Source organism: Dunckerocampus dactyliophorus, chromosome 8, assembly GCF_027744805.1.
Source record: "Dunckerocampus dactyliophorus isolate RoL2022-P2 chromosome 8, RoL_Ddac_1.1, whole genome shotgun sequence".
Classification (NCBI taxonomy): Eukaryota; Metazoa; Chordata; class Actinopteri; order Syngnathiformes; family Syngnathidae; genus Dunckerocampus; species Dunckerocampus dactyliophorus.
In genome coordinates this window covers 14,827,520-14,841,974 of record NC_072826.1, presented here as the reverse complement: position 1 = coordinate 14,841,974, position 14,455 = coordinate 14,827,520, and the positions used below count along the sequence as shown (strand labels likewise).

The following is a 14,455-nucleotide window of genomic DNA, read 5'->3' as shown; positions in this document are numbered from 1 at the left end:
AGATGCACATTACTGATTTAGATGGAGATTTTGAATCCAAAATGCCTTTTTAGAGGTCGTCTATGGGTGATGTATCCCTGTGGTCAGTGATCTACTAGGCCATCCATCCGTCTTCTATGCCGCTTATCCTCACTAGGGTCACAGGGGTATGCTGGAGCCTATCCCAGCTGACTTCGGGCGAGAGGCAGGATACGCCCTGGACTGGTCACCAGTCAGTCGCAGGGTTGCTATTGTAAATGAACTTCTAAGAGATGATTTTGTTGTTTCTTGAGTCGGACAAGACATGGTGAAACTTAGCGTGCTTTTAGGAACTGCTCTTTTATCTGCTAATACTGTAGTAACACCCACAAAACAAAAGAAGAGGGGGCCATGAGCTCATACCACTACCTCATGGTGCGATCGACACAAACACAAGGCGTGCTGGGAAGCCGATGCGCACAATTCCCCAACGTGCTACTTTGTACTTCCTGCCGGCGGTGCCACATTCACAGGAAAGGAGAAGGAGAAGAAACATGGATAGGTTAAAAAAAAAAAGGAACAACTTTTGTCACCATTATGGAGTGAATGCAGGAAGAAAATCAGAACAGTAACAGCAAGATTTGAATGTTTAAAAAGGCAGCTCACACTGTGCCATAGTGTGTCTTAATCACCGTCATATTAGACAGCAAATATCATCTTTCATTATCATTCATTAGTGGTGAGTTACCTATTGATTTTACAAGTTAAAATGCCTTTAATAAGTGTCAGGCATATTATAGGGCTTAAGCTTGGACTGTGCTTCTATGTAGTTAGCTTGTTAGCTTCCTTTGTTGTGAGCAAATGCAATTAAAGAGATGGGGACGGTTATTGGAGCTGAATGTAATCTAATAGGAGTCACTTTTATGCAAATGTTGATCCAAAATCAGAGAACCTCAACCGAGCAGAAGGGTTTGGAGGGGGAGGAGAGAGCCTGTGTAGCATACGCTGGCACCTAGATGCGGCAGCTTAACACAGGCTTGATTAGAATGTCTAAAATAGACATTTATGGATGTCTCAATTATTTCATTTTCCGCCATTCACTGTACTAGTTTTTTTAAATGAATCCCCAAACTTGGCTAACTGTTACATGACCAACTACAGGTACTGGCCGAAATTGCCCATTGTAGCATCACAGTGGTCTCAAGATGGCACCAAATGAGTGTGAAATGGCTGAAAATTGTGTAGTAGTAAAAAAATCAACAAGTAATGTGTGAAAACATCACCTCTGAGACTTGTGCTCCAGCTCTTGGCGGAGGTAATGATGAGGAAATAAGGAGAAAGGACAAGCTTCTGCTTGCAGTTGGAGTAATTTGGCACTTTAGTCAACACATAGCCAGCCCTAAGAACAACCCTTTTTGATACTATGTTCAATTTCCAAATACATTTTTAAAGTGAATGTTAAATGTCAGGAGGTTTAGGCATTGTGAAGCCAAAAAAGCAGCTCGGCGTGTGTGGAGCATCTTCTTCAAGGTATGTTCGGTTTGTTGACAACAGTGTTGAGTGTTTTCTTCTTTGGCCTGTAATGGCCTCATGGTGACATCACTGACATATGACTGTGTGCTCTGAGTCAGCATGATGCTGCATCATTTATAACGCAGCTAGGAATTAACGACATTTACAATGTTCAACTCCACAGCTTCACTTGTGGCCGCTCCAGCTGTGTATACTCTTAAAAGATTCTTGCGTTCAAAGGCCTCTGAGCTGTTGGATTTCATGCACAGCCTCATGCAAACACCAGCGTGCACTTCCTGTAACGTCAACGTTTCACATTTACAGCACTAGAACTCATTAAATGGATGGGATGAATTATGCATGTAATAGAAAGGCCTGGCTGATGCTTTTCCTGCATGCATAATAATGGCAAAATGGAAGGCAAAGCTGCAGATCAGGAGTCTGGTGAAAATTCATGATTGAATTAAGTCGCTTTCTATAGATTTGCATGCACTGAAATACTACTAAAGACAGGAAGAAATATCTTAAATATGGTGTCTTTCCTGCATGGAAAATCTGCTGGGAAGTGGAGCGGTAAATTGGTGGACACTGCTTTGGCTTTGTCAGTGGGTGGCGCTGGGCAATAGCACTTGGTTACACACACTAAAAGTATTAGTTGTTAGTACTGTTATGTATAAAACAACCCTCTCATGTATATATTTTTAAATGCATCCATAGACTGAAAATAAAGATTCTGCATACTTAAAAAATATATTTTTATGATTTATTTTATTAGATTTATATTATTTTGCTGTATATTTTTTGTAGTCTAAGTCATTTCTTAAATTGATATTCTTCAGTACGCTCCTCTTTAGGTGTAGTACTACAGGTAACCATAAGATGACGCCGGTACAGTGTCACCACAGCCGTGTGAGTGCGCAGCACCGTAAAAAAAAAAGGGGCGTTTCGCAGCCCGGCTGGAAGAGTCTTGGCGGTGCCAGGTGTGTTCGAACCTTTCGCAGATGCCTCCACTCTGCGTGGGCTGGACTTCCACGGCACACACCGCCTTCTGGAGCCGCCGAACGCTGCCTGCCGGGGCCATGACTGCTTGCTCGTTGACGCACTGGGTCTCCGTGCTCCGTTAAGGTTGTTCATTCTGTACAAACTTGTCGTCAAGGAGGCCACCTGAGGGACGGGAGCTCCGAGAGCGAGAAGCCGTGATTGCTGCACTTGTCCGCCGTCGCTTTTACGCACACGGAGCACCTTTTAGTGAGACAACCGAAGCAAGCGCGCAGGTTTGGGCATACAGAAGCCGTGGGATGACTGGCGCACCTTCCAGGGGTGGGAATCACTCTGGTGCATGTCAGGGAGATGAACCATCACTCTCTCCTGTATAATAGGCCGCGCTCATTTAGCGAGTGAAAGCATCTCGACTGTTGAGAAGAAGCGAGGACAGCCACCATGTCCAGAACCCTGAAGAAGAAGAAACACTGGTCTAGCAAGGTGGTGGAGTGCGCCGTGTCGTGGGGAAACCTCGGGGACTTTGGCTCAGTGGTGGAGGTCCTTGGGGGAGCCGAGCTGGGCCAGTTCCCGCACCTGGGCCAGATGAAGCTGGACGTGCTGGTGTGCCACGTCGGGAAGCTGCCCTACTATGGAGACGTCCTCCTGGAGGTCAATGGGACGCCAGTCAGTGGACTTACCAACCGGGACACGTTGGCTGTCATCCGGCATTTCCGGGAGCCCATACGCTTGAAGACGGTCAAACCAGGTGATCTGTCTGTCTGTATTCACCTTGTAGGTCCCAGTATTTATGCACAAGCCTGATATCGACTATTAATTGAAGTAGTACCACCTCCTCTACTCTAGGTGGCGCTACGCCATATTTAAGCCACTTAGTAATGAGCACTTTGAGTCCAAACAAGCTAGCAGGAGGCTAGGCTAGGTACTTGATGTATGATTTTTACTGCTACAAATGTCTATTTTACTAAATGTGTTTTGGTTTATCACCGTGTATTGTCTTGGTAAATCTTCCATCTGCTATTACTGCTTTTGCTACTTTTTTAACTGCTCAGCTTGATGTAGCTCTACCCACCATTAGGACGCATTTCCACTGGCAAAAGCAGGTACTATGAGGTACCGTATATACTATCTAGGTAACGTAAACCGCAGTTTGGTTGAGCAGGATAAACAGTTGGATCTGAGGATACACAGCAAGAAATGACAAAAATAATCACACATGCAAACATTAGCTTACAGGACCATAGATTCTACTCCACAGACTCTACTTTGCTGAGTGTTCCGTTTTCCATTTGCCCTCAGTCTCCAGTCGGATAAATTTAGTCTCCTAGACAAAGTTCTCCTATGCATGAGATGGGTTAATTTGCTTTTAAAAATGTTGCTTCTTGTGTCCTAGTAAGAAGACACTCCCTGTTGTGTACCCTGGCTCTACGGTATTATACTCCACGGTCTCCATTTTGCTGCAGTGGTTCCCTCAGTCTCCTGTCAGATAAACTTTGTCTTCTTACATGCAGAGAAGTAAACCCGAGTGCATTCAGTGTCATGCAGAAAATATATGAAGCACTCCCAACATGCTCTCTCCTACGCACATTTAATTTGCTATAAAAATGCTGCATGTAGTGTCTCTGTATACGTCCATTTCCTGTTGCTGTGTCTTCGCTCTACAATATTATTTTCTACAGTGTCCATATTGCTGCAGAAGTCCGTTTTCCCGCTGGCCTCAGTATCATGTTAGATAAAATCCTTACATCCGGAGAATCCTGTAGTGAGCTTATACTGTCCCAGTACACATGCGGTCCCTGTTACTGTATCTTAGCGCTACATGATTATCCTCCACAGTCTCCACTTTGCTGCAGCAATGCCCTTACTCTCCTGTTGGGTAAACTTTGTCTCTTTGCGTGCAGAGAAGTAAATACTGTAAAGCAGACTCTCATACTCTTTTATTGTTATTTGTTAGCATGTTTGAGTGATGCATTCAGTGCAGCCTTGTTTTTACAGGCTGGCCCATACGAGCCCTACATGCGTTTTTTGGGTACTGAGAGAACCTACACAAGCACAAAAATAACATGCAAACTTCACACAGAAAGGTCGCAGCTGATTGGAATATGTAATCAATTGAGATGTCTCAATTGTATTAAAATGTATTACTCCTTGAGTGATGTAAGTCAGTGTCGTCACCCATCTTCTCCCCCACCCTTAATGCCCCATCATGGCCCTAATTGGCCTATTGGCTCTCATCGCTTTTTCAGGGAGATCGAACGCTGATAATGGCAGTAATGGCGTAGCAGACTGGTTTGAGACATCAAGTCTAAGTGCACTCCCATGCATAGAAATAAGGCCTAATTACATCCTCCATTATTCAGTCCGGCCCGTGCCGAGCTGGAGTGGCAAGGCTGGTTGCATCCTGTTGTCTCATCACAGCACATCCGGCTGAGTCCAGAATGCCGCCTCCAATATCCCAGCACTGATAGATGAAAAGGTGGGAGGCTGCACAATTACGCATACCTGGTCCTGATGGAGTCAGTTGACTTTAACGTGACTTGTACGGACAGCAGAGAGAGACAGAGATTGTCTGGCGTTCTGATTATGTGCTGGACTAGTATTTCAAAACAATAAATTAGACCAGTCCTTCTCAAAAAGTGGGGTGGGCCCCCGCTGGGGCTGCGTGGCGAGCTGTCAGAGGCAGGGAGGACTTTCAGTATTAGTGCAGACCTGCCAACATGTATGAATTTGTTGTACTCGGCATGCAATTTGACTCTTGAATATGCTTGTATGCTTCAATGCTCTCCATTTTGTTGCATTTCGCTTGTTTCAGTTGCGAGTTCAAGTCTGTACAGTACAGATAAATAAATAGATATTAGGGATATAAATCTTTTCACGATAGACTATTCGATTTGAATCTACATACACAGGTTACGATACGATTAAAAAACGATATCTTTTAAAAACGGAATGATTCAGTACGAATCAATTCCATGTTTAACGTTTGTTGATGTAATTATATGAAAGTGGCATTCTTATAGTATTTGCTCATGTAAAATGTAAAAGAGCACATCCTGTACCTATGCTGTAAGGCACTGGCAAAAATAAAGTCAACAGAATTCCATGTCATATGAATATATTCTTAACATGTCTTAACGTTGCTAAAAATGGAAGTGGAGCCACCACTTCCAAGTTTCGTTGTATCCTGTGTGCAATGACAATAAACATCTGTCTCTCTATCTGTCAATGAAAAAGCAGAGGTCTTAACCTTCAGTACAATCAGTAATACTAAATAAATAAATAGTGCGAAGCCCCTTAAATAATGGCACATATCTTCCAAGCACAGATAAGTACATAGAAGTATTTGTCACATGGGCGCAAAGAAAGTGTGTGTGAAAAATAAACAATCCCATACGCAAAATGTCAACAATGGTAATCGTACAACATTTCGGACTGAGGATAGTGTTTTCAAGACCCCAGGTAGGTAGTAAAGGTGCAAAATTTCAAAGTAAACAAGTTACAAAGCAAAAAAGTTACCGTACTCGTCTCTGTTTGTCTGGCTGCTCAAGTTTTGCGCCCTTCTTTTAAATTCCAAAGACGCTTCAAGTTTTATTTATTTATTTTTGTTACTGATGCGTTGAAAATCTTCCGCAGTGACTGGCTTTGTAGTGTAGCGTTCCTGCTACTATTTACATCCAGTCTCGCGTTCAGTCATGGCAAGCTATGGAGCATGCGCGACAATCCTTTCGCCGGCAACCAGGGCTCTCGTGTCGTTTAAAAGACACTCTTTGAACCGATTGCTTCGCTCGCGATACCCGCGATTACGCTAAAGATTTATGGCTGATTCTTATTGATACAGGAGGCGCAACTTCTTCCAGCGCAGCCGAATGGTGCGCTCGGCAAACCGGATATCCGGTCGCATCGGTTTATCGGTCACAACCCTGATAGATATTATCAGTTCCTCCTTCGGGGGTGAGAAAACATTTCTGAAAACATTTCTGTCCCCCAGTGGGGGCATGGCATAAAATTATTGAGAACCGCTGACTTAGACCATCCTGAATGCTCCAGAAACAGCAGCAGCTGAGTCCCACAAGCACCCAGGTTGGGCTCCCTGGAGATCATTCGTACATCCCTACCGTATATGTGTGATCATTTCATGCATTGGATGAAAGGGAAAACGGGTATTCGTGAAGCTTTAGGACTAACGCGCTTGTGCCCGATGTGATGCTGTGTTTTGTGGCTCTCAGCTCCCCAGAGCTGCTCACAGCCTTCTTTATTGGCCCACTAAACCAAGGATGATTAATAAAGAGCGTCAAGATTCTTAGCAACACAGGCAGACATGTAGAGATGGGGAGATATTAATATTAAATATTGATTTAATAATTATTCATACTAAAATAATAATAATCACCATCATCACATCATCATTGTTACTTAATCATAATTATTAATTTCTAAAATTAATGTTCACACAAGAAATAATACACACAGTAGCCCCAAAAACCTGCACCATCTAATGAGATCCAATCAAGAGTTTACCTTTTACCGGACAATCTTGCTGGTTATCATTAATCATTTTGAGAGAGGAACGATCACATTCATGAATAGACTTTTTATTTGACTTATTTTTATTACGTGCATGAATCTACTGTCGAGTGAGTGAGCGTGTCATGTTTTTGACTCGATGGATATTTTAATGTTCTGTTCATTTCTATCTAGAAAGTCCAAATGTCCTTTCGGGACCTCCCATTAAGAACGGCAGAAAGACCAACGAAAGTTTCTTTAAATTAGACCAAGAAAATGAGCAATACAATACTATTACTACTAATATTACCGATACAAATACTACTACTACTACTAATAAGAGTGGGATTTCTTTAAAACATAAGCACATGGCCCTAAACGTGTGTGTGTGTGTGTGTGTGTGCGCGCGCGCGCCCGTCCGCCCGTCCGCCCGTCCGTCCGTCCGTCCGTCCCAGACAATCTCAATTCTAAACAAGAAAATCATGATCGATATTTTTTGCAGAATCGTGCAGTCCTATTCCTAACAATTAAACATACCATGTTCTCTGAGGATCAGAGCTAATCCTCCTTCCAGCAAAATGCATATGAGTAGCATAGTGGCAGTCAGTCCAACTGATAAAAATACCAGTTCCTGATACAACCCTAGTTCAGTGGTGCAATATTGACAACTATGCCAGCCCGAGGAACCTCATTCCAATGAGATGAGTATGATTGATAATTTCCCATGTCAGAAAACACTAAAGAATGACTGTCTTAGACTCTGTGAAGTCTTTATTGGAAGATGGAACTATGTTTTTTACAATTAAGCAGAAGAATAGATAAAAAGCAGCTAACAAAGCCTGAAGCTCAGAGCTTGACTCCCTTACAGTCAAATGAATGTGGAAACAGGGTAGTGATGGTAAGTCCAGAAGTGGAAAATGCTCACGTCCAGGGTACCCGTGAGATGCAAACACATGAAACTCTTTATTCTAAAACGGAATGATGTTTCGAATAATTAAACATTAGCTCCCATGTTTCAAACAACAGACTGACATTAAAGTAATAAAGGCAACAAAGCCTGAGGCTCAGAGCTAAACCTGGTCACATTGAACTGCATGTGACAGTGCCATGGCAATCAGTCAGGAGAGATGGAAGCATTTGCTCCCAATTTGAGGAGATGCAAATTTATGTGAGGAACCACACACATCAAAAAAATAAAAGTTCAAAACCTGCAATTTCCCTCATGCACTTTGCTTTGTTTCAATCTGTATGGCAACCCATTCGGGGAGCAAACTAGTTAGACCTGAATTAATTGCACCGTGCGCTGGTTAGCAGCAGTACCTAATGAAGGATCTTGTGAGGGCTGGTGTTGATGCCTTGCCTTGTTGTCTTGCTGCCAACACTAGTCCATACATCACGTACATGAACACGAGCATATGTATGTTGTCCTCGGGCATGTCTTCCATGTTTGACGAGTGGCATTGGCATGCAGATACCGGCGCCGCTCGCACGGCTGGAGCTCGCCGGTGCACATGTCGGCGCTGTGTATACATTCCTGTGTGGTCGCCTCATGTTTTATTCACACCTCCTGCATAATTGAGTTGGCGAGTGGATTTTCTCCACTCTGATAGAGTCGCAGGATCAGCTGTTACGGCGGGGGAGACTACGACGGCAGCTCCTCTTGGTTGAGCAGATGTTCCTTGTTGTTCCTCACCGAGTTCCTCTGTGCTCTTAGTGTGGGAGCTATCCTCCGAAAAAGAATGTGGAGCAGCATTTCACGCCATGCACACTCTATTCTCCAGGGACCCCCTCTACCTCCCCCCCCCCATTCTCACACTTCCTCACATCTTGCCTCTTCTTGGAGATGAAGACGTTCATAGTAGGGCCCCAACACCTCTCTGGTACCTTTTGATTGAGTCGGGAGTGATGCCTCTATTAAAAGATCTATGCTCGCTGCAGGAGGCTATTTCTGCTGAGGCTCAGGAAGGATGCATGATGATAAAAGGTTGCTACTGAGTGTTAGCTACTCTGCGTTGTCGCCTATACCTTCACTGGACACATTATTAGATACACGTGCGCCATCTAATAACATCTAACACAAGTGCTGCCGTTACTAACATTAGTATTGTATTGTGCAAAACTCTGTCAAGGCCGAACAATCAATTTATTTAGTATTTATTTAATTTTACCAAATATATATCCTTAATCATGGACTCACCTCCCTCACTTCATGAGGATTCATGCATGATTCCATTATTGGGGTCTTGACTGAACGATTTGTTCTCCACTTGCATTATTTACTGGTTTAACTCTTTCTCTTAGTACTTCTTGTGCGAGCAGTGATGGAGCCAGAAATTTTTCATTGTGGTGACCAAGGTGAGACCATTACGCACATACTCACACAAACGTCTAGATGGCCAGTGGGGTGGCCGGAGCACAGTACGGGGGGGAACTGCAGGTGTAGCTACGGAACCGAATATCCAACGTCCATCGTGAAACTTCACCACGGTACACCGCGGTTGCGGATGGCGGGAGTCGAGTGGCAGCCAGCTTTACCGCACCTACCATGTGAGTGTGGCCCAGAGTTACGAATGTGATACGGCAACTGGATCGGCCCGATCTTGTGGCGGAAGCCGATATTTTCCGATCTTCAAAATACAGCCGATCGGCAGTCAATCCCAATAATGCAGATCAGATCGGGACCTAATTGAAACACACACAAGCTCAAGTCTTTTTTATGGCTTATTTCCTCTGATTATAGCTGAAGGTGACTATGGGGTGTAATTTCATGTCTATAGGGCTCTAATAATTTGAAAAATTGTATTTAGGAAGTCATAAACAGGTTTTCTGTGCTCTAACTATTTAAACATTCTGTTTATTAATATTGAATCCTGCTTCGGGGGAAATGCACTTATTGCAGTCAGGTCTGGAGCAAATTAACCCAGATAAATGAGGGATTACTGTCCATTTATACTGTATTTGTATAGTACTTAGCAGAGCGTAGTGTTCAACACCGTCACCAACAGGACTGGAGGAATACATTTTTCAACCAGTTGCTGCATGTTCAGGATAATTAGGCTCCTTATGTTTATGTCACCATTTCCTCCCAATGAAAACCATCCGGGACAAATAACAGAGCAGATGGACTATTTTACAGCAACCATTTCTGTTGTGTTTTCCTTTTGTGATTTTTAATCATCTCGTATCGCAGTGGGTTGTCATCTTCTTTTTATGTTTATTGATCTTAAGTGTTGATAGTAGCTGCGGCTGTGATCATGTTGAGAAGATTTCACTTGAAGGATTAATTCTGAGGACAAATTGCATGATTGTGTTTTAATACAGCAACACTTTGTTGGGGTATTGATTGACAATTTGTCATCTGCTCCCGATCACATGGTGACTCCTCCTGCTGCTGCAGCAGGGTCAGAATACTTTCCATCAGTAGCTGATCCAACCTGTACAGCAATAGTGAGTGTGGGTTAATCACATTAATACACCACTCATACCAGGAAGTGGCTCTCAATGCAACCATCCCTTTGACAGGTTTGTAGTTGGGAAATGATCGTCGGGCATCTGCAAATGCAGGGGAAAAAAAAAAGTCTTAGGGGGGATACTGTTGTAGCGCTGTATGTATTCAGATTTGTATCTACATGTATCTGATTTTTCGGTGCAGAACATTACGTGTTAGAACATGTATTTTGTTTCTTTACAGCACTAAAAATGAACTGAACCGTGACCTTAAAACCAAAGTATGTACAGAGGTATGATTATGGCGTACCATTACACCCCTAGTTGTTATGTATTTTAAAGCCAAATAGTGGAATAAGCTGTCATGTGCTACACTGGCTCTTAAGCAGGAGAATATAACATATCTGTTGTTGCCTTGCTGACCCTGGACAGATGTGCTGCAGGTCCTTTTTCATTACTTCCTGCTTCCCCTGCAGGCTTCCAACCCTTCTGCGCTCATTTCCCTTTGGTCATCCTCAGTGATGTTTACTTCCTACTTTACGCACACAGGGAGGCCGGGTCAAAGGGCGGATCGAAGTAGCTTGTTGCTTTTATGTTCAAACCCTTCAGAGATGAAGATTAGCCAAGTTGATTTTGAATGTGTGTCAATGTGTGATCATGTTACTACGTGACAACATATAGCATCAGCACCCATGCTAATTCCAACATGCGAGGTCTGCACTATTGTAGAGCATTAAAGCCGGAGGTTGCAATAAGATGGCCGCTCCATCTTTAAAGCTCCCATACTGTACTATTTTAAATGCATAGACAGTAAAAACGATATTTTAATAAGTCCTAGTGGAAACACATTGCTTTGTGTTTCTGTGGCTTTAATGCTAATGAGCTGACCATGCCTCCCTCCGACAGAGTGTGTCTTCAAGAAGCGTTTTAGTGCACTTTATTCACTTTTTACATACAACTGTACACTTGTCCAACATAACAGAACAACGCATCATTAAGGAGTGGGACAGGAGGACACAAATGTTAGCAACACTAGCATAGCTATGTGAGCTACAGTGCTAAAATTACACTGACATTTTAACAGCAACATCATGCTAGTTTAGCCTATTCGCTAAAATGATCAAACTTACAACCCTCACACCTGTAACTGACTGATGGATAATTGACAAAGCTCCAGGTTTTAGTTTAAGATGTGTAGCGAAACCTGTTTTTTTTTTTTTTTTTTTTTTGAAAGTGTCTGGCGTATGGGGCGGGCTCATCTAGCTAGCGGGCGGGTCATGTTCTTGAGGAAGGAATTTTTTCCTTCATGACATCATGAAAAGCGGCAACTTCAAAAGTGAGTGTTTGTGCGCCCCCTCTCTCAAAAGTGGCACACAAAAGTGAGGGAGATGATGGATTTTTTTTTTTTTTTTACACATTTGGTGCTCATAAACAGGCTCTAGGCACAAATACAGTATTACTTTTAGAAAGTCATTAAACAGTCAATTTTGCAAAGTAGGGGATCTTTTGATACAAGCTTGGGTAGCGTTGATATTGAATTAGTACGATCCAGCTATTACATATTTCTGCTTTAAAATTGAGACCCATCCACTTACGTGTGTTAAATAGTATAACATCCCAATTAATCTCACTCTGTTGTGGCATAAATGTTAGCCACAAATAGATTAACACTCCAAATGTCGCGTATGCCATAATCAGTCATGGCAGATGTTCACCAGTCTATGACAATTAACAGGAGCATTGTTCCATTGATGGTTCTTGTCAAGCATTGGACCGCAACGCGTTATCGTCTCACTAACCCTCGCTGCAGCTTTCAACCATGCGCTTCCTATTGATCCACTTTCAAGAAGATCTTTATTTAACTCCTGATAACGACAAGAGTAAATATGTATTGTGTTTACTGAGAGCAGTAAAATACCATCTCTCCGAAAGAAGCATTACTATAAGAATCTATTGGTTCTAAACAAGGAGGAATCTATTTTTTTTTTTTAAATCGTCCTTATTGGATAATATATTTCCCTGCGAGTGAGCGCTCTGCGGCCGTCTGACCTTTCTTTGCGGTCGCTTTCAAAGCATGCTGTTGATAAGCAGCTTGTTTGTCCTCCGTGGCGCTCATCAAGCTCTTCCCCAATGTGCCTGGAGGCAGCTGTCAGGCTTTTAGTCAAGTGCTGCAGTCACACACGCACATGCACACACGTATGCACACACACACACACACACGCATGCGCGATCACTTGGACACAGACACACGCTCTGTCCAAAGTGTCCAAGGGTCGAAATTATTGTGTCCTTAGGACATGTCTGACTAAATAAATGTAAATAAAAGATACTTGTCAGGGTGTTATGCAGCCAGATGGTGGAAACATTATTGCTGTCTTTACATTAAATAACATGATTTCATGCAAACAGTTGTAGAGTTCTATTGTCGTATGATTTTGAAATAAAATATAAAAATGAATGCACATTAAAACAAATGTGAGTGTGCATGAGTAACACTGTGGACACTTACTATTGTACTACAATAAATGCTTTAACTCTAGGCGGGTGGCGTATTTACCTAATTACCTAATTGGAAGCAGGCGATACTTGGAGAGAAGCTGTTATTTCTGAAATATGAAAACTTGTGAAAACTCATTATATTTGTCTGTGAGAGGTTAATTTTTAAACTTTAATAATGACTTGGCGTGCATGAAAAAATGGAAAGGAAAGCGTAGCTCTCTTTGACCACATGGTCATGCATTAACAAGTATATTGCACAACACAGCAGCAACAGAACCCATGTTTTAATATCAGTAAGGATCAAACTGCTCAGCCAGCATTATTCCCACTGATAAGTTGATTGTAAACAACAGTACGGCAAGTGTAATGCGGATGAGTTTCACAGCAACGCCTGAGTAACGCAGGCGACATTTTAAAGCGCATGCAGAGGTGGATGAAGATGCTGGAATTGTGGCTACTTGTGATACTACAAATACAGCTACTGCGATCTTCTGGAGTTGATAAAAAATTACGTCAGGGGGTTGCCAACAGCCACAGCTGATAATGCCAATGTTTTTAGATATCCCTGTGGTTATTTACTTTTGTAGACCATGCACCATGTACGGGAGACTCATCAGTAAAATGAATAGAGGCGTAATTGGGGCATTTCTGGCATACTGGTTGGACCCTTTGACCTTGGAGATCATTGGACAGTTTATGTTGAATTTTATTCAGAATTGGTTGGGGGTTCTTGTGCTGGTTGGATGCTCAAAGGTCTAAGAAAGTTTGTGAAAAAATGAAAAAAAAACACATTTGAAAGTATGCAAATTTGACCTCAGAGGTCATGGCCAACATGTATCAAATGTCATTCAAAATAAACAGGGTTCTTGCTCTTGGGTTAAGAGCATCATTTATATATTTATTGACGGTGAGAGAATGCTGTTTGTTTTGAGCATAGACATGCGGTGGCAGCGTCCGACTGACATGCCACCATGCTCAAGGACATTGTCTTTTTGCAGCACTGATTGCTACATGCTACACTGTCATCCAGATGTGCATGATCCTCCAAATGGTGTTTGTCGCTGCAAGATAGCAACTCGGGTCACCTCTGCACCGCTCACAGGTAATGGGCCTTGACATCAGAATTAGCTTGTCCTCTCAAAGCGTGATTAGCAAGCTCTTTAGCATTCTTAGGAGAGGAGGGCCGGTGGGGTGCTACTTATAAGCAAGTCTGGTGGGGTTCTATGTCAAGGCGCTCCACCACTAATGTGGCTCATCACAAAGCGGTCACGGTGTAGTTGTGGTGATGACTGACGGGAGAGATGAAGTCAGGACTGGGCCAGCGGTGATTTGGACTCTTGAGGTAGCCAATTTTCATCAGCCGGCACTCCAGCTGTGAGCACAAGCTAGACCTTCACTTTGGAATAGTGGAGCGCTCAGTCCAGAATCTTGGCCGGTTCTTTTCTCCTCTTCCTCAGCCGTATGTTTGGCAGCAAGGGAGCGGCAGGCTTTGTGGAATCTTAATAGCTTTCCGTTGGCCGCCTGCTACAGGCGTGTC

General features: G+C 43.0%; 1 protein-coding gene across 2 annotated transcripts in view; it reads left to right on the top strand.

The window, feature by feature from the left end:
• The first annotated feature begins 2,408 nt into the window (after positions 1–2,408).
• Positions 2,409–14,455, top strand: part of LOC129185822 (membrane-associated guanylate kinase, WW and PDZ domain-containing protein 3-like) — a 154,415-nt gene continuing 142,368 nt past the window's right edge. For both annotated transcript variants that reach the window (XM_054783295.1, XM_054783297.1), the window contains exon 1: positions 2,409–3,217. In XM_054783295.1, the coding sequence (XP_054639270.1) occupies positions 2,911–3,217 (307 nt within the window). In that variant the 5' untranslated portion in view covers positions 2,409–2,910. The remainder of the gene's footprint in view (positions 3,218–14,455) is intronic.